This window comes from Mustelus asterias, chromosome 11 (assembly GCF_964213995.1).
Source record: "Mustelus asterias chromosome 11, sMusAst1.hap1.1, whole genome shotgun sequence".
Classification (NCBI taxonomy): Eukaryota; Metazoa; Chordata; class Chondrichthyes; order Carcharhiniformes; family Triakidae; genus Mustelus; species Mustelus asterias.
The window spans coordinates 25,371,964-25,398,013 of record NC_135811.1 but is presented as its reverse complement, the minus strand read 5'-3'; the positions used below and the strand labels follow the sequence as shown (position 1 = coordinate 25,398,013).

Genomic DNA, 26,050 nt, shown 5'->3' with positions numbered 1-26,050 from the left:
ATCATTTGGCTCCCTAATTGCTTGCTGTACCTGCGTGTTAGCTTTCAGTGATTTATGGACATCAGCACTTTCCAATCATTGAAGACGTACTCTGCATTTCTGTTTTTCCATACCAAAATGAATAGCTACACATTTTTTCACATTATTTTCCATCTGCCATGTTCTTGCTCATGAATGGGCGTTACGGTGGCACAGTGGTTAGCACTGCTGCCTCACAGCACCAGGGACCCAGGTTCAACTCCCGGCTCGGGTCACTGTCTGTGTGGAGTTTGCACATTCTCCCCCTATCTGCGTGGGTTTCCTCCGGGTGCTCTGGTTTCCTCCCAATTCCAAAGACATGCGGCTTAGGTGGATTGGCCATGCTAAATTGCCCCTCAGTGTCAGGGAGACTAGCTAGGGTAAATGCGCAGGGTTACGGGGATAGGGCCTGGGTGGGATTGTGGTCGGTGCAGACTCATCAGGCCAAATGGTCTCCTTCTGTACTGCAGGATTCTATGATTCTGTGGACTTAGTGTAAAGGCCTTCAGATTTTCCAGTCTATGTCTAGAGGTGTTGCTGGCTGAACTCAGTGCCAAAGGAGGAGGTAGCTTGCCAAAGTTTCAACTCTGCCACTTTTAAGTGGGTAAGAATATCAAGTGATCTGGATGGAAGATAGGTAAATGAGGTTAAATCCCACTATAATCTGATCGATTGGTGAAACAGCCTCATGGGACTGAATGAAAGCGTTGTGTCTTATGTTTCTAATTCTTCGACTGCATCAGAAGGTGAAGTAAGTTTGGTAGTAGTCAGCAGAGGGCTTACAGCCTAGGTAAGAACTAAGCTTAGTAGATCACATGTCTTAACTTATTCTTTACTCTATCATGTCCTCTTCCTCTGTGTTCTAAATTGCATTCCATTCTTTTCAAGTATTTTTATTGTGTGAAAAATGGATGTCTACCTCAACTGAACTTATCAAGTTCAGATGCACATGGAGTTCTCTGTGTTTGCATGGACAAAACACCTTATTATTAATCCTTCCTTCAGTTTAATCTGAAAAGGTGTACAGGAAGTTAAATTGACAAAGATATGGAAGGAACATAAATATTTGTAAAAATCCATGTCCTGCAAGTTCATCTGATTGACTCATATTTCTAATTTTTTGCATTTAAGACTTGGTGCTCTGTATTGCTGTAAGAAATTAAAATGGAGGATAATATTAATATAACATTAGCATTACATAGAATAGCAAGGCTGAACACCAGGTGGAAAAATGTGGTGTTGAGAGATTTAAACACAACAGGATTGCCAGAAGAATGGGGACTGACAAGAGGAGATGGAGATGATCATTAAGCATTGTGGTGACCCCAAGTAAAATTTTATTATTTATTTGTGGGACATGGGTGTCGCTGGCCGGCCAGCATTTATTGCCCATCCCTAGTTTCCCAAGGGCAGTTGAGAGTCGACCACATTGCTGTAGGCCAGTCCAGGTAAGGATGGCAGATTTCTTTCCTTAAAGGACATTAGTGAACCAGATGGGTTTTTCCAACAATCGACAATGGTTCCATAGTCATCAGTAGATTCTTAATTCCAGATATTTTTAGTTGTATTCAAATTCTACCAGCTACTGTGGTGGGATTCGAACCCGGGTACCCAGAACATTAGCTGAGTTTCTGGATTAATACTCTAGTGGGAATACCACTTCCCCTATTACAGGATAAACTGAAAAAAGAAATGACTATAACATCTGTCTTATTTATTTTTCTCCCATGCAGCAAGCTCTTTCACAATCATTAATTGGTAAGTAATGTTGCTTTTCTGTACACATTGAAACAATCACTGGAACATTACTGCCCTGCCAGTCACGGGAATCGGAGCGGGCGAGGGGCGGACAATGGGAAGGTCCATTGACCTTGGGCGGGATTTTATGGTTTCGGGACGAGCAAGGCTGTAAAATGCCGCCCAATATGTTTGATTTTAACTCTGTGTAAGTGAAGGAACATTGAGCGAGTTAAAATTGGGCCCAAACTGTAACAAAGCAGTTTGTATAAGTTATTTTGATTGAATTTAAGGCATTGCAACCCTTTTCTATGTCACTGTATCACTAAGAATGAGGTTGTACTTGTCAACTAAGCCAATCAAAATTATATTTCTAATATTAATGAAGTGAAAATTTGAAAGGTCAATTTGATCTCACATCACAAGTGTAGAAAATTGTTGGCTTTCTTCAAATTTTCACGTTTCTACATTTTTGAATTTAAAGCAATGATAAAGTTGTTACTGGATTTGCAATGAGGCTTAATGCAAACATCATCTGAAAGGAATGGGGTTCCCGAGAGCCAAAGTGCCTGTACAGACATTTATGCGATCGTACTAAAATAATAGTAAACTTTGTTAATGAAAAATGCCCACTGCATGATTGATAGCCAAAATTAAAATGACATCTTTCGTTCGTCATGTATGAGTGAGCTTAAGAAAGGAAAGCTGATGATGTGCAAGGGTTTTTGGCATCTTATGTTTTATGCGTCCACAACATCGGTTTCATAGGGTGGAGGGTTCTATTATGATTAGTGCAACAGAATACACTGCCCTATGAATGATAAGGATCTCAGATGGTGCTAAGTGTATCATTCTGGCCCAAGGTCATCCAGCCACGGATTAGTAAATCCTTTTATTTGTCTGATCCAGAGTGTCAGACTGAAAGCGAGAATGCCGAGGAGTTTAGATCAAAGCCCAAGACAATCAATCCCATACTGTCTAGAGGATTGCAGGATTTTTAAATTATTGCAGATGGATTTTTATCCCTGATATTAAGTAACAGAGAATATATTTTTTTAAAGAACAATCTGTCATCTTTACTGCTGATTGGCATCGTTAATTAGTTATGAAAAGTTTTGGCCTGGGAAATGTGCAGCAGTTTGCTGGATGCACAATCAGGGGACCTGGATTCAAGTTCCACTCTTAAATCTAAAGCTCTGTGATGCTGATTAGGTAATTCTTTGTTGGGTCATTAAATTAATGTACTTCATTTAAAGAATAGTGGTGGAGATATTTTCAGCTGAAATCTTCAGTCTACCTGTAGATTGCAGCTAAAATAATCAGATTTAAGGATTGTCCGTTCGACCACATGTAGACCTGATTTTAACGTGTGCAAACAGACTCAGGGCAAACCAATCTTGCTTTTGGGGCTTCACACGAGCGTTAAAGCATTTTATTTGCCAATGCAAAGGGATTAAAGTAAAAACTTTATTAGTCACAAGTAAGCTTATGTTCACACTGCAATGAAGTTACTGTGAAAATCCCCTCATCGCCACACTCCTGTTCGGGTACACTGAGGGAGAATTTAGCATGGCCAATGCACCTAACCAGCACATCTTTCAGACTGTAGGAGGTAATTGGAGCACCCAGAGGAAACCCACGTAGATGTGGGGAGAACGTGCAGACCCCGCACAGGCAGTGACCCAAGCTGGGAGGGCTGAGTTTTGCACTGATTCTAAGGGGGGAGCGTTGCCTAAACACGCCGGCAAGCCCAGCTTCACAGTGTTTGGGCATTGTTTTTAAAGGATGCTCTGATCTGAGAGTGAAATTGAAAACCACCCTCCCTCCCCGCCATGGACATCCACACAGACAGTGACCCAAGCCGGGAATCAAACCTGGGTCCCTGGCGCTGTGAGGCAGCAATGCTAACCACTGTGTCACCTCTCTCAGGCAAAGCCACTACACACTGAGGTTGGGATTGTCCAGGATGTTTGAATATTCTTTAAAATCTGTTTCTGACCTATTTAGTACAAATGTTCATTAGTTGCAATGTTATTAGTATGACAATCTGAAGAGTTGAGTCGTATTAAGCAGCAAGATCATTTAATGGCCACATAAAGGCCTTCTCCTGCCAGCCTCAATATTTAGGTTGGCGGGAGGGGATGTGGAAAGGGTGGAAAAGAGAGAAATAAACTTTTCTTTATCTCAGGTGGAAAGGGGAGAGGGTGCCTCAATCTGAAGACCACATCTTCCCCAAGCCCATCACCTGTGAGGTGCCCATGTCCCACTTGGCCCTGTACTCATCACCTTTAAAGTCTTCACCCATCCTCTTGAGTAAATGATGTGGTATCCCTTTGACCCCCTTGTTTGTGAACTTTTCATGCAACCTTGTCAGGGTCCAGCTTCCCTCCCCTCAGGCTTCCCTCTGCCTTCCATTGTTTGTCTCCTCATTCACCTCTTTGCCCCCCTGCCTGCCAGTATGAACTCTCACTCTACCCTGCCCCGCGCTCTTTCCTTGCACAGACCTTCAGACCTTGCAAATTGTCCCCTTTTGTCTTCCCCAGGCCACCACCGCATCCCCAACCACCCCCACTCCTCACCTCGTAACCTTTGTTTACAAGTTTAAACGGATCTTGCAGTATTTTCCGGCTATATTTATAGATTCACAAGCATCCTGCAAATTAAAGCAAGGAATTCCATTTTCCAATGTAGGGACTTGGCTAAACGTTGTAGAATGAGTTAGATAAAATGCAAAATTGAAGGATGAAACTTAAGTTAAAAAACTAAAATATTGCAAATAGGAAGTGAAATAGTTTGAAAAAAGCGATGGACGTGGTACAGAGAGATGAAGACTGATGTCCAACATAACCCGTTTCTGCAGAGCAGCATGCACAAAGCTAATGGTGAATTACGTAATCAAAGGAATAGAATACCTGTCAAACTCGTTTGCAAAAATAAAATCTGCTCTGAAGCAGTGCAATCGGGCACTGTGTTAAATGTATCTTTTACAAAACAAATTTAACATAAGAATGTAAGAAATAGGAGCAGGATTCAGTTATTTGGTCCCTTGAGTCTGCTTCGCCATTCAGCAAAATCATGGTCGATTTGATTGTGGCCTTTGCTCCACTTTCCTGCTTGCCCCACGTAACTTTTGACTCAAATGTAGATCAAAACATCTGCCTGACTCAGCCTTGAATATATTCAATGAACCAGTCTCCAGTGCTGTATGCAGTAGTGAATTTCAAGGATAAATTCCCCTCTGAGAGAGGAAATACTTCCTCTTTTCCATCTTAAATGGGAGACATCTTATCTTGAAACTTTGTCCCCTGATTCTAGATTCCCCCACAAGGGGAAACATTCTCTCAGCTCCCACCCTGCCAAGGCCCCCTCAGAATCTTATTTCTTTCAATGAGATGACCTCACTCTTCTAAGCTTCAGTGTGTACACAGGCCCAACATGCTCAATCTTTCCTACAAAACTGTGCAAGCATATCCCTCCTTCAATATGGAGACCAAAACTATCTGCAGTACTACAGTTGTAATGTCCTGTAGAGTTGTAACAAGATTTCCATGGTGATGTCCCTTTAAGGGCAACACAGCAGGGTCAGGGTCAATCACCATAATCACCACAATTTTCCTACTTTGATATTCCCCCTTGGAATAAAATCCAACATTTAATTTACCTTCCTAATTACTTGCTGAACCTGCATGCTAATATTTTGTGATTCATATACAAAGACACCCAGATCCCTCTGTACCACAGAATTCTGCACTCCCTCTCACAAGTAAAGTAAAGTTTATTTATTAGTCTCAAGTAGGCTTACATTTATTACTGTGAAAATTCCCCAGTCGCCACGCTCTGGCGCCTGTTTGGGTACACGGAGGGAGAAATTAGCATGGCCATTGCACCTAACCAACACGTCTTTTGGACTGTGGGAGGAAACTGGAGCACCCGGAGGAAACCCACGCAGACACAGGGAAAACGTGCAAACTCCACAATGATCCAAGCCAGGAATCGAACTCGGGTTCCTGGCACTGTGAGGCAGCAGTGCTAACCACTGTGCCACCATGCCACTAAAAGAACACATGAGATAGGAATAGGAGTAGTCTATATGTCCTATCGAGCCTGCTCCACCATTCAGTACAATCATGGCAGATCCTGGGCTTCAATTCCACTTTCCTGACTGTTCACCATATCTCTTGATTCAACAAGAAACCAAACATCCGTCTATCCCAACCTTAAACATGTTCAACAATGCAGCATCTACAACCGTCTGAGGCAGAGATTCCAAAGATTCTCAACTGATTGAGTGGAGAAATATCTCCTCATCTCAGTCTAAATGTTTGACTCCTTGTCCTGTGATTGTGCCCCACCCTCCCCATGTTTTAGATTCCCCAGCAGCAAGAAGGCAGCTCACCACCATCATCCCAAGGGTAATTAGGGATAGGCAACAAATACTGGCTTAGCCAGTGATGCCTACATCCTGTAAATAAGCAAAAAAAAAGCGAGGGGAAACAACCTCTCAGTATCCAACTTGTCAAACCTCTTCATCATCTTGTATGTTTCAATGAGATCACCTCTCATTCTTCTAAAATCCAAAGAATTTAGGCCCATTTTACTCAGCTCCATCATAGGAAATCCCTCTTATCCCAGGGGTCATCAGGTCACTCACCTAATGAAAGAGCAGTGCTCTGAAAGCTGATTCCAAATAAACTGTTGGACTTTAACCTGGTGTGAGACTTCTTACTAGTGAACCTTCACTGCACCGTTTCCAATGCAAGTGTATCCCTTCTTAAATATGGAGACCAGACCAGAACTGCACATTGTCTCACCAAAGTCCTGTACAATTTTAACAAGACTTCTTTATTCCTGCACTCTGATCCCTTTGCAATAAAGGCCAGCGGGTCACTTTCCTTTATAACTGCTTGTTGTTCCTGCATGCTAACGTTCTCCATTTCTTGTACAAGCACATTGTAACAATCTTACCGAAACCAGGTTTCCATCACCGGTCACTGGTCCATTTACAATGGTAGTTGAGTCCTGTTCAATGGTTATAGAGTGCAGATCAGTGAGTCATCAACTGCCGGCCTGAGTGGAATCAGGCGATTTTAAACCACACACCCCCCCCCCACCCCCCCGCTCCCCCCACCGGTTGCTCATTAGGTGAGCGTCCACTCGCTTAATAGGGTAGCTCAGATTCTATGAGATCCATGGGGAGATCTATTGATGATCCCCTGTGGCCATCATAACATCTCTCCCTCCTCCAGTCTGTTTCTTCACCCACACCCCCACCACTGGAGGGTCTTCTCCGCTGCTTAGCGATCGGTCTGGGGTCAGCTGGAGGCAGGACTGGATCAGGGGCGCAAAGCTGATGGGAGACTTTGGCTTCCAGAGGGAGTGCCACAAAGCCACTGTCTCTGGCTGCTCTTGAGGCCTTGCTTTAATGGGGATGGTAGTGAATTCCGGTCCCATGTCAGAGTCCACATTTTCATCACTTGGAGAGGCTAGAGTGAGGTTGACCTCCATTTGGGGCTTGATGCTGGCAATCACCTAGCATGACCTGAACTGTTGAACCAAGTCAGTAATGTCTGTGTCAGGGCCAGGCCACCACACATAGCTCCTGGCTAGTATTTTCATCTTTGAAATCCCAGCATGACTATGGTGTAAATTCCATGAGTATCGGACTTTGCTCTGAGCGAGGGATAGATTAAGCATACTTTTCCACCACTAACTGAGGTAACCCTTGGAGTGTGTTCTCCATGACGCATTGAAAAATGCAAATGCAGATGAGATCCTGAAGGACAGGCGAGTGTACTCATAAAGCCCTTTGTGCGGATTAATTGTCAGATACTTTCAGGAAGGCTCGTCTAATTCATCCAGGGCTTCCAGGGTGGAGGGCATGCTCTCGCTGACCTCTTGCTCAAAACGGGCGTCGGATGCATTGAGCTCATCAGGAGGGGTGCATTGGATTTCTTATATTTTGTTTAAACTATTTCAGGTTTGAAGTTTAGAAATACCACTCATTGATAATTTGTAGTCATATTAAGTAGTTTAACAAGGTAAGTTATAAATTTAATACAGAAATTATTAAATTAGGACACCAGTCCTAATTTAAACTACTGCCACAGTTTAGAGAAAAAATGAACCTTAAAACATACAGACCAATCACTTACGTGCTTACCCCTAATGAAAGTTTTCAGGTCTCACTGCTTCTTGCTCCCTCACTTGGACAACTCTTGTTCTTGTAAAAGACCCCAACAGCTCCTCTTCCCCCACTGTGCCGAATTCCCTCACTCGCTAAATTCCAAAATTGAGAATTCTGTCAAAGCCATATTCCATCAATCTTTACTCTGTTAAGATGGCCTTCTTCTACTTACTTGCTTCAAAATATTCCTTGATATATTTAAGGGTCAAATTGCTAAACGTTTGACTAACGTAGCTCCTGTGGGTTTATCACAAAAAATAAGCATTTTGAATTAGTCAGTTCACCTCCTGTGAATTTAAGTTACTGAAATTGACTTCTAAAAAATATGCAAAAATTCAGAAATATGCAAAAGATTGGGATCTTTTGTAAACTAAAGAAAAACATTCAAAATCTTTCAAAACCTTCATGTCCTTGCACCCAAAAGATCCACCTTAATTTATGCAGTCTCTTTGAAGGTTTGCAAAAGATACAATTAGCAGAAACTCCAACTGATAATTAATCCGCCCTGTGGGCAAGGCCAGTTGTGTGTAAATAGGAAGAAACCAGGATACAGTGTATATTAGTAAATTCTTCAGATGATGTTTAGCTTAAGAAATATACCATTCAATATTGGGAGGGAGTATCAGAAAATCAGACTGAAACAATGGCAACACTATTATTACTCAAAAAAATGTATCAATAGGCTAGATTTGCTTTTGCGATTTTGTTTTTCTCATGTATCAGCTACTCTTCAGACAAGCAAAGCTGTTTATCCAAGAATTTTGAGGTAGCTTACTTTTCTACACAGTGATGGGATATCAGTGCATAGAATAGCATTGAAATAAGGCAGGCAATAATCTAGAACGATTAGACAAAATAAACCTTGCCCTCGTCAAAATTCAACGGATTCGAGTTTGACAACAATTGGTTACAGCTAACCTTTCATTGTCTCACAGCAGAGATTAACACATTAGTGTCCAGGTAGTGATTTATGGTTCCAAACAGATCATATATCAGCTGCCATTTAACTGGATAGTGTATCATGTGTAAACACCACCTTCTTCTTGTTCAGCTTATTTTGCGTGTTAGGCTCCATCCAGCATCGTTGTCCAACCACACAAGTTGAGATATAATCTCCTTGTCTTCTATGTTGATTTGATTTGAATTGTTATTGTCACATGTATTAGTACACAGTAAAAAATATTATTTCTTGCGTGCTATACAGACAAAGCATACCGTACATAGAGAAAGAAAGCAGAAGATGCAGAATGTGGTGTTTTAGTTATAGCTAGGGTGTAGAGAAAGATCAACTTAATGTGAGGTAGGTCCATTCAAAAGTCTGATGACGGCAGGAACGAAGCTGTTCTTGAGTCAGTTGGTTCGTGACCTCAGACTTTTGTATATTTTCCTGATGGAAGAAGGTAGAAGAGAGTATGTCTGGGGTGAGTGGGGTCCTTGATTATGTTGGCTGCTTTTCTGAGGCAGTGGGAAGTGTAGACAGAATCAATGGATGGGAGGCGGGTTTGAGTGATGGACTGGGCTTCGTTCACGACCATTTGTGGTTTCTTGTGGTCTTGGACACAGCAGGAGCCAAATGAAGTTGTGATGCAACCAGAAAGAATGCTTTCTATGGTGCATCTGTAAAGTTTGGTGAGAGTCATAGCAGAATGCCAAATTTCCTTAGCCTCCTGAGAAAGTAGAGGCATTGGTGGGCTTTCTTAACTTTGGTGTTGGCATGAGAGAGGCACTAGGATAAGTTGTTGGTGATCTGGGCACCTAGAAACTTGAAGCTCTCGACCATTTCCACTTCACCCTCATTGATGTAAACAGGGGCATGTTCTCCACTATTCTTCCTGAAGTCGATGACTGTCTCCTTCGTTTTCCTGACATTGAGGGAGAGATTATTGTCATCGCACCAGTTCACCAGATTCTCTATCTCTTCTGTGCTTAACTGTACATATCCTTTATCTCCCAAAGAATTAGTCACTGGATTCAGGAAGACAACCTTTTAGTCCTGCTTACTGAGGCAGTTTAAATATCTTGAGCTCAATTTTTTACAAGTATTTCCCAAACATTTTGTGAAGATTTCCTTGAGGCAGCATGGGAGCACAGTGGTTAGCATAGCTGCCTCACAGCATCAGAGACCTGGGTTTGATTCCTGGCTTGGGTCACTGCCTGTGTGGAGTTTGCACATTCTCCCCGTGCCTGCGTGGGTTTCCTCCGGGCGCTCCGGTTTCCTCCCACAGTCCAAAGATGTGCAGGTTAGGTGAATTGACCATGATAAATTCTCCCTCGGTCTACCCGAACAGGCGCCGCAGTGTGGTGACTCGGGGATTTTCACAGCAACTTCATCGCATTGTTAATGTAAGCCTACTTGTGACACTAATAAATAAACAATTTATTTTTCCTGCCCAGCTGTGGACTGAATTGAGAACCACCATGTTAAATTCATTATTGATCTTTTACATATTATAAGTATTGCTGATGTTTCAAGTTAGGAATCACGAGTACTTCCCTTCATGAATCACCTCAGCCAGCTAGGTCCCATCCTCTTTAGGCAGGAAGGTTTACTCAAAACTGCAGCTTACATTTTAGAATTATTCAACCACTGCATTTTTAAAACTCTTTGAGTTAGCATATTGGTGTGAATTGGTCTTTTATACTTTAAAATGGAACACCGGTAAAATGGGGAAATAAGAATACTAGTCCAAACTGTTTTTCTCTTCAGGGCTGGGTTGTTACTTGGTGCCATTGCAGGTTTGTTATCTCCCCACTGGCCCTGGGGAAATCGCAAACTGTCCCAGAGACAATCATGTCCTGAGATGACCTCCATAGTGCACCTTTGAAATCACATCCTCAGTGGGTCCCAACCCCACAAGACATTTGAAAATCCAGTCCCTGGCATTTCCAGGTCCAACTAAATATCCTGGCCCCCATCCCTTGTGCCCCATTGAAACCTGCATTGTATCTCAGGAAGGCCGTTTGGAGCCATTATTGTTTGATGGTTGCAGGAATTGCAAACCCAATCCTTTCCAAATGACTGCACTTGCCAACCATTCTCAACAGTTCACCAATGCTCTGACTTGAACAATGAAACCGACAGCGAGATTGCGAGGGATGAAATTGACTCTGAAAATATGAGTGCTGAGCTCGACATCGATGATATAGATATCAGTGATGAAACTGCCAACAATAATTACGAGATGGGTAAGTGATGTTAATGCCACATTTTCAGGCCACAGAATTAATTCACATTGGTTGCACTGTCACCAATGTTAGAACATGGCAGGTTGAATGGATGAATCTTGTGAAAATGTTAAAATCGTGAAATGCATGGTCATAATCTGCGTGTGTTTTGAAATCACATCCTCAGTGGGTCCCAACCCCACAAGACATTTGAAAATCCGGTCCCTGGTATTTCCAGGTCCAACTAAATATCCTGGCCCCCATCCATTGTGCCCCATTTAAACCTGCATTGTATCTCAGGAAGGCCGTTTGGAGCCATTATTGTTTGATGGTTGCAGGAATTGCAAACCCAATCCTTTCCAAATGACTGCACTTGCCAACCATTCTCAACAGTTCACCAATGCTCTGACTTGAACAATGAAACCGACAGCGAGATAGTGAATGATGAAATTGACTCTGAAAATGTGAGTGCTGAGCTCGACATCGATGATAAAGATATCAGTGATGAAGCTGTCTACTATAATTACGAGATGGGTAAGTGATTTCAACGCTGAATTTTCAAGCCACAGAATTAGTTCACACTGGTTGGCACTGTCACCAATGTTAGAACACGGGCAGGTTGAACGGATGAATCTTGCGAAAATGTTAAAATCGTGAAACGCATGTTCATATTCTGCGCGTGTTAACCTGACCACTTAATTGGAAACCAGTTTGTTCAGACATGAGCTGGCTAAAGTCACTCATGAAGGCTCCACCTGAGATGTGACGATCTTCAGGTTAAATCACCACCAGTCAGCACTCCCCCTCAAAGGGAAGAGCAGCCTATGGTCATTTGGGACAATGGGGACTTTACCTTTACCATACAGTTGTCTTAGTAAATCTTTTTAAAAACCGTTCAAAATATTTCAAAAGATAGCAGTTGGTGTCCAGCTTAGTTTTTACAGTCTCCAAGAAAGTCTGGAAATGCACAATTGGCAATAAAACCCCACACTCTGGCACCTGTTCAGGTACGCTGAGGGAGAATTTAGCATGACCAATGCACCTAACCACACGTCTTTTGGACTGTGGGAGGAAACTGGAGCACCCAGAGGAAACCCACACAGACACATGGAGAACGTGTAGATTCCGCACAGACGGTGACCCAAGCTGGGAATCGAACCTGGGTCCCTGGCGCTGTGAGGCAGCAGTGCTAACTACTGTGCCATCATGCTGCCCACTGCCACCATATTCCCAGTTTAAAGCACATTCTAATGTTGTGTTTCCGTTTCAGCCTGTTTCGTAAGTTAGGGAAGTTTAATTTTAGCATAGTTACCGGACACACTCAGTCCTATTTTAAAACTACCTGCCGCTTGGCTTGTCAGTTCTCTCTCCTGTCCCCCTCAGTCCCTCTTCCCATCCACAATATCGCCCCCCCCCCCGCCCCCACTCAACCTTCAGTGCAAGGCAGTGAGTGGGAAATGGTGAGCAAGAGGTGAGTGAAAAAGAGTAAACTGGTAAGAATTAATAAGTTGGCTAGCGGATTTTTGGGCCAAGTTAGGTTTAGCCCATAGGTTTCTAATGTAAAGTTACAGATCAGGGTGGGCAAGTGATTTTTGTCTTGCACATTTTTGTTTAGAATGTGGAATTTTAAGTGCACATGACAACAGAAAATGAGGGATAGCTATATTTTATTTAAGAAACATTCACAGCCCGAAGGCTGAATTGCAGTGTAAGTTACATTGAAAAATTCAGATATAGGTTAAGTATTCCTGGTAAAAAACAGACAAACATGCAGTAACAAAAATAGACAAATTCAGCAAGTAGCAGGAAAATGGTAGATAGGATATTAAAAGAAGGATAATGTTGAACTAGAATTCTATTAAAATTTCAAGTCAACACACCATTCCTTCATTACCGGCATTGAAATATGTCTAAATTACATAAATATATATCTCTGCAATTATATTGTATAGAAAATAGTATCGTCTCACATCAAAGGGGGAAATGGACTTCCCAGGGGAATGGTCATCAGACTGGTGCAAAAGAATCCTAAAATGTCATAATTATACATTAATTAAGGTTAATCTTGCAGTATATTTTGGGATAACACATTAAAATAATTGCTTTATGATCTTTTCAGACAACTGCAATCCAAATCCTTGCACAAATCGAGGAACCTGCAACCTGACAGAGAGTGGCTACAACTGTCATTGCCCTATACTGTACAATGGAACCGATTGTGAGATAGGTAACCAGCAAGTTTCTAATTTTGGCGCCACAATATACATTCTTGCTTATACACATAGCCATTGAAACTACAGATTACAATTTTAGTAATCTTATTGGAAGAAATGAATCATCCTAATTGCCTCACTAATGATTCACAAGCATTTTTTTCATTTGAATTTGATTTGAATTGATTTTTTATTGTCACATGTATTAGTATATAGTGAAAAGTATTGTTTCTTGCATACTATGCAGACAAAGCATACTGTACATAGAGAAAGAAAGGAGAGAGTGCAGAATGTAGTGTTATAGTCAAAGCTAGGGTGTAGAGAAAGATCAAGTTAATACGAGGTAGGTCCATTCAAAAGTCTGATGGTAGCAGGGAAGAAGCTGTTCTTGAGTTGGTTGGTAATTGTCCTCAGACATTTGTATCTTTTTCCCGACGGAAGAAGGTGGAAGAAAGTATGTCTGGGGCACGTGGAGTCCTTGATTATGCTGGCTGCTTTTCCGAGGCAGCGGGAAGTGTACACAGAGTCAATGGATGGGAGGCTGGTTGGTGTGATGGACTGGGCTTTGTTCACAATCCTTTGTAGTTTTTTGCGGTCTTGGACAGAGCAGGAGCCATACCAAGCTGTGATACAACCAGAAAGAATGTTTCCAATGGTGCCTCTGTAAAAGTTGGTGAGAGTCGTAGCGAGCATTAACTTCCTGAGAAAGTAGAGGCATTGGTGGACTTTCTTAACTATAGCGCCGGCAGGGAGGGACCAAGACAGGTTGGTGGCGATCTGGACAGCTAGAAACTTGAAGTTCTCACCATTTCCACTTTGCTCCTATTGATGTAGACCGGGACATGTCCTCCATTATGCTTCCTGAAGTCGATGACTATCTCCTTCGTTTTGTTGATATTGAGGGAGAGATTATTGTCGTCACACCTGTTCACCAGATTTTCTATGTCTTTCCTGCACTCTGACTCATCATTGTTTAAGATCTGACCCACTATGGTGATGTCATCAGCAAACTTCTTTAAATTTCTCATTGAGTAATTTTCATTTCACAGTTGCTGAAAATATAGGTGCTAGGTGAAGAATAAAAAAGATGAAAAATTTAATACACATTGCATACTGACCTATACGTTACAGACCTTAGAAGTTATCAGAATTGAGCTAGGAAAGTACATCTTTAGCTCAGGCTAAAGGAACGATCCATTAAAACAGAGATGAGGAGGAATTTCTTCAGCCAGAGAATGGTGAATCTGTGGAACTCTTTGCCGCAGAAGGTCATTGAGTGTCTTCAAGAGAGAGATAAATAGGTTCTTGATTAATAAGGGAATCAGGGGTTATGGGGAAAAGGCAGGAGAATGGGGATGAGAAAAATATCAGCCATGATTGAATGGCAGAGCAGACTCGATGGGCCGAGTGGCCAAATTCTACTCCTATGTCTTATGGTCTTATGGTCTTATCTAATCATTGGAAAAGGCTGCCATTAAATGATTATCCTAAGTAAAGTAAGTTGATAAAAGTTCAGATGTTATTTATATAAAAGCAATTAAATATATCCCTTCTACTGAGAGCTTATTCCATCCAAATAAAACTGCTGTTCAATTGTAAACAATAAGGCCTTTATTTTGCATAAGAACATAAGAAATAGGAGCAGGAGTAGGCCATCTAGCCCCTCGAGCCTGCCCCGCCATTCAATAAGATCATGGCTGACCTGATAGTGGTTTAGTTCCACTTACCCGCCCGCTCCCCATAACCCTTAATTCCCTTATTGATCAGAAATCTATCTACCTCTGACTTAAACATACTTAACGAGGTAGCCTCCAGTGCTTCATCGGGCAAAGAATTCCAGAGATTCACTACCCTCTGAGAGAAGAAGTTCCTCCTCAACTCTGTTCTAAACTGACTCCCCCTTATTTTGAGGCTGTGTCCTCTAGTTCTTGTTCCCTTTCTAAGTGGAAAGAATCTCTCTGCCTCTACCCTGTCTAGCCCCTTCGTTATCTTATATGTCTCTATAAGATCTCCCCTCAACCTTCTAAACTCCAACGAGTACAGGCCCAATCTACTCAATCTCTCCTCATAAGCTAACCCCCTCATCTCCGGTATCAACCTGGTGAACCTTCTATGTACTCCCTCCAAGGCCAATATATCCTTCCGCAAATAAGGGGACCAAAATTGCACACAGTACTCTAGTTGCGGCCTCACCAGTACCTTGTACAATTGCAGCAAGACCTCCCTGCTTTTATACTCCATCCCCTTCGCGATAAAGGCCAACATTCCATTTGCCTTCTTGATCACCTGCTGCACCGGCAAACTGAGTTTTTGCGATTCATGCACAAGGACCCCCAGGTCCCTCTGCACAGTAGCATGTTGTAATTTTTCACCATTTAAATAATAATCCATTTTACTATTATTCCTTCCAAAGTGGATAACCTCACACTTGTCAACGTTATACTCCATCTGCCAGATCCTCGCCCACTCACTTAGCCTATCCAAATCTCCTTGCAGACTTTCCGCATCCTCCACGCAATTCGCTTTCCCACTCATCTTTGTATTTTGCAAAATAGTCTCCTGGTAGGTTTTTAGATTATGTTTTTCTTCCACATGGATCACTTCATTTGGACAATGGGGTCAAAATTGAACATTTTGGCAGACTTCTACAGTAATTTCAGCAGGAGCTCAGCAGAATGGCTCAGAAATAGACTGAGACACAAGTAGGCCTCAACCAAAGCGGGGAGTTCCTGTTTGATCTTGTACGAAAGGAAGCTCTGTCTGCACCTTAAAAAGCAGGTGACACTAAGGGATGGGCCAGGGCCTTCCCACTTCCCTGACCCAAATGAGACCTAATATAAGTCTGGTGGACAATAGCAACATCCAGACTGGGTGGCGGGGTGGGGGAGGAGGGGGACGGCAGTGTGGGGGGGAGGAGGTCTAAGTCAAGAATGGACCCTTGATCTACCAAAGATGAGGGCAGTTTTAGAAAAGAAAAATTGTTTTGACCTCAGCACAATTCCCGATGACTGGCAGATGTCAAGGTTTCTGACATCATAGGGCGAGTGTGTGTCTAAAGCAAAGCAGATTGGGTCAGGTCTCTGTCATTCCTGGGAGTTTCATGGCTACCTGATGAGGTTCTGAACCTCTTATCCATTCCCCACAAGGTTAATGATGGTCATGAGAAAGTGTGACTCACCTGATGAAGGAGCAGCACTCCGAAAGCTTGTGATTCCAAATAAACCCGTTGGACTTTAACCTGGTGTTGTGAGACTTCTTAATGAGAAAGTATGGTAGGGATGAGGGAACAGGGGTGGGAACAGGTGCAGGCTGGATATGTCAAATCCATTCTGCGAAGGCTGCGCTGGATCCTGCTGCTTTCACTCATTAAGGGTCCCTTAAGCTCTTTAAGAAGCTCGATAAAGGACCTACCTGGAACAGAATTGAATTTTTAATCATTTTTCCCAGATGAGGCCAAACTGCCTGGTGGGTAATAGCACATAGCTGTCAGGGCTGCTGTGGGTGTAAAGGACATTTGTCTACGTGTTTTTTTGGGAAATTTGAACAATCAACAAACGCCCAATCAAGCATTGTACCTTGACTTGACATCTATGGTCACCTTGCACAGTCTTTACCCTCCTGGCTGCCTGCTCTCCTCGGGAAGGCAGTGGCGGCCCCCAACATAGCCGCTGCCTGCCTTTTCTGAGAGCTACCTCCAGGAAGCACTCTGCATCCCTGATCTGGTCCTCAGCTCTTGCCCCATCAACACATTTACGTTCAGAATAGCGTCGCAGGAGTGATACAGGTGTGGGATCGGGGCACGGAATACATCTGGATGTCAGGTTTCCAACCCTATTTTGTAGACCCAGCCTGGGGAACCTGCACCAGTAATTTCCACTCCTCAGGTAAGAGTGGATCCAACATACCATGCTGCATAGGCAGGGCAAATCAACCAGCTCAAGGGCATAACTGGACTTCAGAGGTGGGTTTAAAATTAAAGGGCACCCTGAACCCCAAAAGAGCAGTATTTTTTGTGGTTATGTCGTAGATTGTCTTCTCGCTTGGAGAACTGAAAAGATCAAGGTTGAGGTTGCAAGGGAGACTAAGCAACAACTGCCCCCCTGAAAGCATAAGACTTTTCAGTCTACATGGAGATGGGTTTAGTGGAGATGTGGAAGAAGTGTGACCATTCCATGTGCCTACCTATTCCATGATGTCCCCTTCGATTCCTCATATTCTGACAGTGTTGTTCTGACAGGGACAGTGTTGGAGAGCACTGTCAGGTACAACTTTAGCATATCTGCTGGGACTATGAACTGAGGAATGCCTGGGCCAGTGTCTTAATTAGGTGCATTGGTCTTATTATGAAACCTCACAGGTTATAATGCTGAGTTGAATGTAATAGCTATAGTCTCCATTCAACTAAAAATTGAGTTTTTTCCATACAATCCTGATTTCCATACAAATTAACTCCTCTTATTGTTGTCCGCTTTTAGATTTGTATCATTTTGGATAACTGGTAGTTTTGTTTCGAATAGAAGCAGCTAAACGCACGCAACAAAATGAATGCCTTAAAATAGTTTGACTTGGTTGGATTAATTGCATGGATGAAAATATAGGTTCAGATAGTCCTGTTTAAGCAAAAGACAATTATCTGCATGTTTAATTCATTCTATTACAGAGAATAACCCTTGTAAGAACAACCCATGCAGCCATGGAGACTGCCTAATCACAATTGTACCTCCTTATTATAAATGTAAATGCAGACATCCTTATCAGCCACCAACATGCACTAATGGTAAGCGTCTTTGATTCATTTTGCCTGACCAAAAAATAGCTAGTGTGTTTAATCTCTATTTCATTACCTAAAATAAAGGTACTTTTCTGAATATGTATGTAAAAAAATATATATTTATAAAATATGTGTCTTTAATTACAATTCTGATCTCCTGCATCCATCTGTCAAGCACAAAATAGCAACAATTCAGTGTCACTGTGAGACCAGGATAGTTGTATCATTGAGAGAGATTTTTAAAATTCAATGACATTGAATTTGGTCAACATTGTTTACACATTCCCAATTGCCCTCGACTCAACAACAATGGAGGTGCAACAGAATATTCCCAAGTCAGGATGGTGTGTGACTTGGTAGGGAACTTGCAGGTAGTGGCGTTCCCATGCACTTGCTGCCATTATTCATCTCAGCAGCATGGATCGAGGGGTGGAGGCTAATATTGCAGAAGCCTAGGAGAGATGCGGCTTCAAGTGCTTGACCACAACAGTTCCACATCCGCACTATATATCCTCAACTCACCTCCTCATTCCGCAAATTCTTCCAACCATCTACAAGGTACAAGTTAGAAATGTGACGGAACATAGGGCGGCACGGTGGCACAGTGGTTAGCATTGCTGCCTCACAGTGCTACGGACCCAGGTTCAATTCCGGCCTCGGGTCACTGTCTGTGTGGGGTTTGCACGTTCCCCCTGTGTTTGCGTGGGTTTCCTCCGGGTGCTCCGGTTTCCTCCCACAGTCCGAAAATGTGCGGGTTAGGTTGATTGGCCATGCTAAATTGACCCTAGTCTCAGAGGGATTAACAGGGTAAATGCATGGGGGTTACGGGAAAAGGGCCTGGGTGGGATTGTGGTCAGTACTGACTTGATGGGCCGAATGGCCTCCTTCTGTACTGGAGGGATTCTATGATTCTATGATCTATGATCAGCTTCCACTTAGATGAGCTCAGTTCAGGCAATTCTCAAGAAACGTGACATGGAGTCAGTCATGGCTCAGTCTGGAGCACACACATCAGAGTAACACGGTTATGGCCTGAATTTTCATTTCTGGGTCTAGAACGCAGAATCGGGAAAATTCCTGGTTCCGTGAACCTTACACCTGAGAAAGTGTCCTGGGAATTCCGATCTTCCTTCCACTGGGAGGGGGTGGGGGGCAGGGGCAGTGACACTTTGAACTTTGGGCATTCATGGATCATGAAAGCAGCTGTTCATGTTAAGATGTTGTTAAAGTGTCATTGCCCCACTGCTGCGCAAAACGTGGGGGCTGGATTCAGGAGCAGGACTTTCAGATTCGAGCCTGCATTTCACAAAGATGGAGAGCCTCTGTGTGAAGACTCAGGCCTGTGAGTTTGAGACCCACTTCAAAATGTGAGCACAAAAATCGAGACGGACACTCCAATGCAGCACTGAAGGAGTGCTGCACCCTTGGAGGTGCCATGTTTTGAATGAGGTGTTAAACCAAGACCCTCTAAGCTGGATATAGAAAAAAATCCTCGGACGTTATTTTGATGAAGAGCAGTGGAGTTAACCCCAGTTTCCAGGATAACCTTTAAACCTCAATCAACATCACAAAATCTGGGAATGTGGTCATTATCACATTGCTGTTTGTGTCAGCTTGCTGTCTCAATTCCTACATTACGCTACATAACAATAATGACGGTACTTCAAAAGTACTTCATTGAAGCACCCTAAGACATCTGGTGGTCATGAAAGGTATTATATAAATGTAAGTCTTACTTTCACCATAGCTTAATTAGCACACCATTCATCACCTTTTAAGTCCACTCTCTCCACCATCGTACTGTGGCAGCAGTGTGTGCTATTGATAAGGAACTCACCAAGGCTCCTTTGGCAGCACCTTCCCAACCCATTCCTAAGGAATTAGGTTGGGTAGGGTTTTAAAGTTAAAGAGCTGGCTTGCCCAATGTAATCAATATCAATTAAGAAAGAGACAAGAGGGGAGTAATTCAACAAACAGATATCGGTTTAGTGTCTGAAATTTGGGTGGTCAGCAAATAGAGATTGAGGATATAGGAAGATAGGAATTAGGAGCAGAAGTAGGCAAATTCAGCCCTTCAAGCCTACTCCACTATTCAATCAGATCATGGCTGATCTCTCCCTGGTCTCCCTGAGATGGGACACTGAGTCCACCCTTTAATACTAAGATCCACCTGATGCAATATCCAAGTGGGCCAGTGAATGATTGAGCCTGTCTAAAGCTGCTTAAAAATATACATTGAGGTCCTCTGATTTTACAGCGGAAGAAAAATATTATAATTTGCCTCGATGCGCAATTCATGAGATGAAAGATTTTGGTATTCATTGCGGTTTTAGGCAGGAAGGACCGTTTTATTTTCCACTGCTTTGTTTTATCAGCAACTGCTGCTTGTGACCCCAACCCGTGCCTTAACGGAGGAACATGCGTGCCCACAAACGGGAGCACGTTATTCACGTGTACCTGTCCGGAACTATTTCGAGGAGAGAGGTGTGAAATAGGTGAGATTGCTTTTGAGTTTCACAATGAATGTTTGGAAGTGCTTCCGAGGGAGGGTTTCGAATCTGGCCTGCCAGGTGCAGCTCGCTTTAGTCTGCGGCTGGAAAATGTTGAGCTTCGCTGTTGCTGAGCTGCTTTTAGCTGTTGCTCTTATGGAGCTTTCATACTTTTGAACGGAGAACACTGGGGGTGAGGGAAAAACAGATTCCTATCTAAAATTCCTGCAATCTATAACACACATGCTTGTGGAAATATAATGCACATGCTTGTGGAGATCTTCCTCCATAATATATATGGTGTGTTTTTCTTTAAAATGGATATGTGCGCTATTGTCTAAGGACTGGGATTGTGGTGATTTGGAGGATGGGGGCAGGATCGATTTTTAAATTGAGCAGACATCGGGTACATGGCAGAGAGAGCACTTACCTCCCTCCCAAAGTCCCTGCCAAGATGCCTATGACATTGGAAGGCCAGACCTGGTGCCCACACTGGCAGCAAGTTGTAGGTGCTGTTCTGGCACTGAAAAGCATCTCCAAATCTGGAGGGTCTCAAATAGAGTTGAGCCAAAGTGTTACTATGATGGGGTTGGGATGGGGTTGGGGTGGGGAGAGCGGCGGCAGGGGGATGGTGATTTAACTGTTGAAATGCAGAGATATTTTTGGGACCATGAGGCGTAACATCAGCAAGGAGCAGCCAGAGTGGCCAGGGAAGAAAGAATGTTTCGGGCCTTACCTGGTCAAACTCTTCCACCATTGTTGGGCTATCCCTGCGGTGAGGGAGGTGATATTGAATGCTTATGGTAGCACTCCTGGACGACTTACTGCCTGGAAACAACAATCAGTCTGTACTTCCTGCTGTTTTCCACAAAGAGGCCATTTGGCCCATCGAATCCGCACCGACTCTCTAACAGAATATCTTAACCAGGCCCTCTCTCCCGGCCTATCCCTGTAACCCCACATATTTACCTTACGAATCCACCTAACCTGCACATCTTTGGACTGTGGGAGGAAACCGGAGCACCCGGAGGAAACCCACGCCGACATGGGGAGGACATGCATTCCCCACACAGACAGTCACCTGAGGCCAGAATTGAACCTGGTCCCTGGTGCTGTGAGGCAGCAGTGCTAACCACTGTGCTACCATGCCGCCCCATCTCCTAGAAGTGCTTACAGATTTTTGTGTGGAAAGTTCATCGACAAGTCATGGTGTCTGGGCAACACAGCCGGCTTATGTCTGATTATGGGTGGGGTATACCTTGGGTTTCCGAAATTCAAAGCCTTCCTCTTCTGAACCTACCCCAACTGCCCTTGAGAAGATTTCAGTCCTTTCACAGGTTGTGCTTTTATGTTGAAGTTTCCTGGAGCCTTAGCTGCACACTACACTTAATAAATGCAACTATGCCAGAAATGACACCACTTCTTATGCAAAGGAACTTAACAATTTAATTGGTGAAACCCAGAGCCCATGTTACATTTCAATATAACGTGTGAAAAATGCATAATCTATTTCATGCAGGAAAGGATGACTGTTACACAGGAAATGGTGCTACATACCAAGGTCATGTGAGTCAAACCAAAACAGGACAGAGGTGTCTGTACTGGAATTCTCATTTACTCCTGTCACCACGTATGATTCTTCAGATGCAACGTCATGATACACATGGTATTAAAGAACATAACTACTGTCGGTAAATAAGCATTCATCCTGTGTTAGATTATGAGATTTAGATGAGATCGCATATTGCTTTTCACTGCATTCAAATTTCTGACTACGTACAGACATTTATATACATTCTATGTGGGATTTAAAAGAAAGAGACATTAAGGATTGCACACAAAATATAATTAACATCCTCTGAGATGTTCTCTCAAGATTCCACAGGCTTCACGTCATCTGAAATAATGCAGTCATTGCCTTCTTCGCAAAGCATGCCATCCTTTCTAAGCTACACTAGGTCCTGGTGTTCTGGTGAGATTACTTCAAACTTCACACCGTGGGGCTAGATTTAACCCTTCCCTGCCAATTGGTTTGTATGATGGCAGGGCTCAACAAATCCAGGGGGTGATCTTCCCGCCACCTACCTGCCCACGCCTGACCTGTTTGAAATTTTCGAGTAGGAGGGGGAGTCATGGTTGGCCTCCTCAACCTGGAGCCTGTTGTTGAGGGCCTTAAGTCAATTAATGCTCACCCCCCCCCCCCCCCCTCACCCCCTCCCCCACCCTGGAGTGAAGACCTCACCACTCAGGGCACTTTACCTGAGGCGGGTACAGTGATCTGAAAGATTTCCTGACTCTGGACGCCTGCCTTAGGAGTGGAAATCCAGGCCCAAGTACACTACGCCTAATGGTTCCCCCTTTATCTATTCTAGAACCTCAGCGGGTCTGGCAGCATTTGTGGTGAGAGAAACAGAGTTAACGTTTCAAGTCTGTATAACCCTTCTATAGATTCCAGCATCCGCAATATTTACTTTTATAGAGCTGGTTAAATCTCTGCTGTTCCACTCTGCTTAGAAAACTGCTACAGTGATGCCACAAGTACTTTCCAAGGTAAATGGGCTCTTTATTTAATTTTATTTCTACTCAGGAATTACGGAAATGATGAGCAACCCTGGTGCTTCATTCAGGATGCAACTGGAAGACCAAAGTTCGATTTTTGCGCTGTTGCCTGTTGCTCACAGAGTAAGTACTTTTCACTGCATTGTAATGTGTGCAGAACTGTTTCAGCATGAGAGAAACACAGATTGGACCAGTCATATTCCATGTTAGATATTAATAGCAATAGCAAAAACATTCATCACACTAATAGATGAAGTGGTCAGACCACAAATAGTTCAAGAGAGGTGGAAGAAATATGCAGACAAATTAAAGAATTGAGTAAAAACATAGAATAATAATCATGGAAGATTTCAACCACCCTGACATTAATTGGATGAAAGAAACAGGAAAAAGGGGATAAGAGATGGAGATCGTAAAATGTGTCTCCTTCCTAATCCAATATGTAAAAAACACAACCAAAGGAGATTCGCTATAGCATCCAATATTGAGAAATGACCTAGAACAGACAAGAGGAGTGAAAGTACAGGAAAGGCCAGGACTTCCCAAACTCTGGGTCTTGATCCATCTGGGGTCAGAGGCAAGATTTTAGAGTTGCGAGCTTCAAGGCAGCAATTGTTGCCATGGCGTTCAAACTAATTCCTGATAGTTGTGAGGTGCCTTTAAATGCCCTTTTCTTTTTTGGTGGTGGGTGTGGCCTATTGGACAACTCGCTGAGGACAGATTTCTGCTGTAAACAAACCTGTGACAAGGTTGGCAATCACTTCTTTTTTTGAGAAATCCGCCTTTTCATCAATTTATCAAATGCTCAACTCCTGTTCTATAATAGGGTCTTTTAAGAGACTCCTGGATGAGTACATGGGACTTAATAGGATGGAGGTTTATAGGTAGGCCTAGAAGGTAGGGATATGTTCGGCACAACTTGTGGGGCCGAAGGGCCTGTTTTGTGCTGTAGTTTTTCTATGTTTCTATGTTCTATGTTCTCTCATCTTCTCCAGTAGAGAACTAAAGCCCCTCACCCACCCCCATCCTTTCAACAACTGAAGCCCCTCCCCCTTCAACAACAAAAACCTCTCCTCCCCAGCCTGACCTGCAAAAACCTTCTGCAATTGGACCCTCCCCTCCCCAGCAACGGGACCCTCCCTCTCCCTGGAAACTGAATCCTCCCTCCTCCACCAACTGAAAGTTCCCCCCACCCTCAGTAATTTAAGCTCCCCTCCCCCAGAGTCTGAAGCTTCCTTTCCACAGCAATAAAGTTTCTCCTCCCCCAGCGACTGAAGTCTCCCCCCCCAGCAAGTGAAGTTTCCCCACCCCCAGCAAGTGAAGTTTCCCCACCCCCAGTGACTGAAGTTTTCCCTCCCCCAGCAACTTAAGGTTACTCTCCACTGGCAGCTGAAGCATCCCCTTGTTATGTATTATAGTTGGTGTATATTATATTGGGACAGTGTCCCTTTGAGTCACGTGAGCACTGGTGACATCATCAGTCAGGTTTGTAGGTTTCAGATTCACGCCGGGATTCTACTGCCCTGCCTGCCACGCAGCTGGAGCAGGCGAGGGGCAGACAATGGGAATGTTTGTTGTCCTCAGGCAGGATTTTCCAGTCTCGCTTGAGCGAGGCTGTAAAATCTTGTCCTCAGTCTTGTATTAAGCCTGAGGGAGTGCACAGCTAATGAATAAACCTCCCTGTGGAGTTACAGCAAACCACCAGTTTGTACGTTCTTTGAGTTCCGACTACGGCCTAGTAAATTGCCCAGTACACAATATCCCCCACCATAACCCTCAGCAACTGAGACTTCCCCTCCCAGCAACTCAAGCTTCTCCCCACAAGCCCAGGAATTTAACTTTCTTCCCTCCCCGACCCCCCACCTCACCACTCCCCCCCTCCACTCCTGCCCTCCATCCCCTCTGACCCTGCCCACAACAGTTGAAGCCACATGGGAAATTTAGAGGGTTAGGAAAGTGGAATATATGAACCATATAGAAAGCGGAGGAGTGCATGGTGAAAGAGAATACAAAACAATTAGCAGACAAGTAAAAAAAAAACAAGTAGGCAAAAGGAACCCCTTATCAAGGAACATAAAACAAAATGATAAAGTATTTTACAGGCAGGTCAGGAAGAAAGGAAGATTGTGATGAGAATAGGACCATGAAGAGCGAGATAGGATAATAGCACAGGTATTATTAAATAATTATTTGCTTCAATGTTAACCAGGGAAATGGAACAGGTAGCTATGACATTGAATGATGAGATAAATGCATTTAAAATAATAAAGGGATGTATTGAATATGTTAAACAAACTCTAAGAGGATAAAACCACTGGTCTGGATGAATTTTAAAAGAATCTAGGGAAGAGATAGCAGAGCCATTACTATACATATTTAATAATTCATTAGAAAAGGGTGCAGTGTCAGAAGACAGGAGTATAGCTAATGTCATTCCTATATTTATGAAGGGGGACAGAACATGGCTTGGGAATTATAGGTCAGTCAGCTTAACATTGGTGGTAGAAAAAATAAAATCCCTACTAAAGCAGAGAATAGAACATCTAACTGTCACTTAACTGTCAGCCACCATCAACTGGTGTATTCTCCATGGCAATGCCTCTAACAATCAGAGTCCACTTGCCAACCAATCAGCACTTTCTTCCCATACATATAAATTGTTGTTTTTCTCGTTAACTGGTATTCTTGCAAAGTGTTCTGATGAGTGCAAGGTGAAACGAGGATTACAAGTTCAATTCTCTCTGGGGCCTTTCAGCGATCAGTTAGATGGAGAGATCAACTCTGAGTGTTTGTCTTTATAGAGACGATACGACGGCACAGTGGCTAGCATTGCTGCCTCACAGCACCAGGGACCTGAGTTCACTTCTGGCCTCGGGTGAATGTGTGGAGCTTACACATTCTCCCCGTATCTGCA

At 43.3% G+C, this 26,050-nt stretch overlaps 1 protein-coding gene across 2 annotated transcripts in view; it reads left to right on the top strand.

The window, feature by feature from the left end:
• Positions 1–26,050, top strand: part of LOC144500421 (factor VII-activating protease-like) — a 51,045-nt gene that overhangs the window by 2,039 nt on the left and 22,956 nt on the right. The window contains exons 2-8 of one of the 2 annotated variants that reach the window (XM_078223280.1): positions 10,985–11,125; positions 11,498–11,638; positions 13,224–13,331; positions 17,978–18,094; positions 20,464–20,583; positions 22,097–22,268; positions 23,165–23,259. In XM_078223280.1, coding sequence (XP_078079406.1) covers positions 11,056–11,125; positions 11,498–11,638; positions 13,224–13,331; positions 17,978–18,094; positions 20,464–20,583; positions 22,097–22,268; positions 23,165–23,259 — 823 coding nt within the window. In that variant the 5' untranslated portion in view covers positions 10,985–11,055. The remainder of the gene's footprint in view (positions 1–10,984; positions 11,126–11,497; positions 11,639–13,223; positions 13,332–17,977; positions 18,095–20,463; positions 20,584–22,096; positions 22,269–23,164; positions 23,260–26,050) is intronic. The other variant, XM_078223281.1, reaches the window with a different exon arrangement.